The 2,993-nt window shown below is 47.3% G+C and overlaps 1 protein-coding gene across 1 annotated transcript; it reads right to left on the reverse strand.

Moving 5' to 3' along the window:
* Positions 1-460: 460 nt before the first annotated feature.
* ZNF281 (zinc finger protein 281) lies at positions 461-2,987 on the reverse strand. The gene has a single exon (XM_007456131.1). The coding sequence runs from the start codon at positions 2,584-2,586 to the stop codon at positions 778-780; it is 1,809 nt and encodes a 602-aa protein (XP_007456193.1). The 5' UTR covers positions 2,587-2,987; the 3' UTR covers positions 461-777.
* Between the last annotated feature and the right edge of the window lie 6 nt (positions 2,988-2,993).

The following is a 2,993-nucleotide window of genomic DNA, read 5'->3' on the forward strand; positions in this document are numbered from 1 at the left end:
TTTCCTATTATTAAAGCTATCATTCCAGGCTTTGATCAAAGATTCAAGAATATTTGTTCTACCAGGCTGGAATGAATGTGGTTTGGAAGTTCAGAGTACATTTAAAAGCTGCAACAAAATATAGGTAGCCAACATCTCAGAATTTTGGATCAGCCCAGATGGAGACAGCAATTTGAAATGTTTTCGATCCCTTACTTAAATGATGACACGTGTATCGTATCAGCCCAGATAGAGCAATTTGAAATGTTTTCGATCCCTTACTTAAGTAATGAAACGTATTATCATACTATCTGTAAATTGGATATTCCATTACAGTGATAACGTACAGAATTCCCATGCGTTATTACACTTTCCTGAGAGTAAAGCAATTAGAATAACCTTAATCCTAGCAACAAAGTTTTTTTTTGTTTTTTTTTTTTGTTTTTGTGTGTTTTTTTTTGTTTTGTATTTTTTTGCACGGTTTTTTTTTTTGTTTTTTTGTTTTTTTTTTGCATTTAAAACTTTTGGGCTATTCCCTGACGACCTATACATGTAAATTTGATTGCTAAACATTGTCACTTCGAATGTCAAACTATTTTAATCTATTGATTTTGATTAAAAATCATAATACAAACAGAGCTAAAATCACACTAACAAAATAAACTAAATATGAAAAGTTGCATTGAAAGGGCATTACATTATTCTTAATAGGATCGTGTAGAAACATTCCAATGGCAGTGTTCTCAAAATAAAACAAAATTACATTAGAAGACCTCCAGCCTGGTCACTCTTGGGACCTTACCTGTAACTCTGGCTGGTGGGGGTCTTTCCTCTGGTACTACATGGCTCACTAACATCAGACATCATGTTTGTATACCCTGAGAAATCTGACACTGAAGTCCTTGCTCTATGGTCCACTTCTCCATTAGAGTTCGTGATAAAGGTCATTGGCACCCTGCTGCCCGACTTGAACTGAGAACCGAACGCTTGTGCAAAGTTCTCAATCTGGTACGTTGTTCTGGGCTCTACGTCCTTCTGAGGATCCATCTGGCCAGCTAACTCCTGAGATGGGATCTGAAAGCTCGTTGAGGACTCTAAGTTTTTCTGTTGTTCCTTCTGGCTAGTCAGTTTCTGAGATGAGGACTGGAAGGCTGATGAAGTCTCTAGATTCTTCTGAGAATCTATCAGGTCATCCAGCTCCTGGGAAGGTGTCAACTGCTGATGTGTCGCATCCAAAGCAGACAAATAAAGACCTGGCTGAGACCCAAACAACATCCCAAAAGGAGGCTTTGGCAACGAAGATGGCAACACTGAGGTAACAGACTGGCCGAAACCACACTCCAAAGGAGATGTAGTGTATATCTGTTTTTCTGGAAATAAAGTGTGGTTGTGGAGAGGTGAAGACAGACTGACAAATTGGAAACCGTGTCCCAGAGTAAAACCTGCATTCGTGGATTTTTCGAAAGCCTGTTGGAGGTATTTGGAGTATTCTTGCAACATGCTCGCCTTGTCATTTGAAGCAGTCTGGGTGCCCGGGCTCAAATTTTCTTCTTGAACCAGTTCTGAGTGTTCTCCTGAGGCGTGCAGATCCACTCGTGGTTCTGTTATGTTGAAAGGATCCTCCTTCTGGCTCTCTGACTTGTTGGAGTACTGATCCAAAATACTTTGTAAAACCTCGTCAGGAATTCCCGACTTGTCGTGACAAGACTTAATTTCCGCATTCAGGGCCGAGGAGTCAATAAGGGACAACGGGGCTTCACTGTCCAAAACACCGACGCCCGCCGACTGAATGACGGACTGCTGGGAGACCATGTGTCCCACGTTCACAGAAAAGGCACTGTTGCTGCTGGCGGTGGGTAGGTATCTTCTTTTCTTTGAGAACTGCATGGCATCATCATAATTACTGCTTATTTGACCTTGTTTGCCACTTGTACTTTGGAGAAGACTAATGGTCTCCACACTACTGTTTGACACGATGCCAAGGGAGCCACTCGGTTTCCCAGACAGGGACTTCTGTCCAACGATGTCTGGTAACGGTGACACAAAGTTCAGGTAGTTTTTATCCATGCTCTTCCGGCTTCCTTTCTTAAAGATCAATTTTGGCACCCTCTTCTGGAGTTCCTCTATGCCAGTGCCGATGATGCCCCCACTGGAAGACACAGTAGGCATTTCTACTGAGTAACTCTGCATGTTTATGCTGTTTGACATATGGGATTCATTTGCTTTCCCAGTCTTGGGCTCCTTGTTCTCAACAGCTATGCTTCTCGACTTCGCTTTTCTCCTTGAAGAACTTGTACTTCCCTGAGACAACACAGCCAGGTTACCCACGGCGCTATGGTTGCTGGACGACCCAGGCTCTGCACTGGGCGCCCCCTTCGCCAGGGCTTCGCCGCACGTGCGCCTGTGCTTCAACAGTCTATCAGTCCTTGAGAAATACTGCTGGCAAGTGTCACATTTGTATGGCTTTTCTCCACTGTGCGTCCGCTTGTGTCTCTCCATATGGTACTTCTGGATGAACTTCATGCTGCACTGATCGCACCCGAAGGGCTTCTCCCGGCTGTGGATCTTCTCGTGCCTCTGCAGCAGGTACTTCTGGATGAAGCCCATGCTGCACTGGCTGCACTGGAAGGGCCGCTCTCCGGTGTGGATGAGGACGTGCCTCCGCAGGTGGTAGGAGCTGCGGAAAGCAGCGCTGCAGTGGTCGCAGATGTGAGGTTTCTGGCTTGGGGACAGGACGGCGCCTTCTCCGTCTCCCGCCAGCGACGGCTTGGAAGATGCGCCCGGCTTCCTCTTGGCTTTGATTCCCTGAGATTCTGGCTTTGGCCTCTTGGCCTTCTTGACGCTCGCGTCCGGCTTGGGCTCCTCGGGGCCGCGGGGGTCGTCAGTCCGGCCGAGCAGCACGTCGCGGGGGTGGGGGGCGGGCGGCGGCGGCGGGTGCAGGACGCTCAGGTCCTGGATGACGCCCGGGCCGCCCGCGTCCCCAGCGCCCAGCCCCGGCGCCCGCTCATCGGCCC

This window comes from Lipotes vexillifer, unplaced genomic scaffold (assembly GCF_000442215.2).
Source record: "Lipotes vexillifer unplaced genomic scaffold, Lipotes_vexillifer_v1.1 scaffold1201, whole genome shotgun sequence".
Taxonomy (NCBI): domain Eukaryota; kingdom Metazoa; phylum Chordata; class Mammalia; order Artiodactyla; family Lipotidae; genus Lipotes; species Lipotes vexillifer.

Bases quoted from the DNA above. Each gene is read 5' to 3' on its own strand.
- ZNF281 (XM_007456131.1), bottom strand. From the start codon at position 2,586: ATGGGCTTCATCCAGAAGTACCTGCTGCAGAGGCACGAGAAGATCCAC.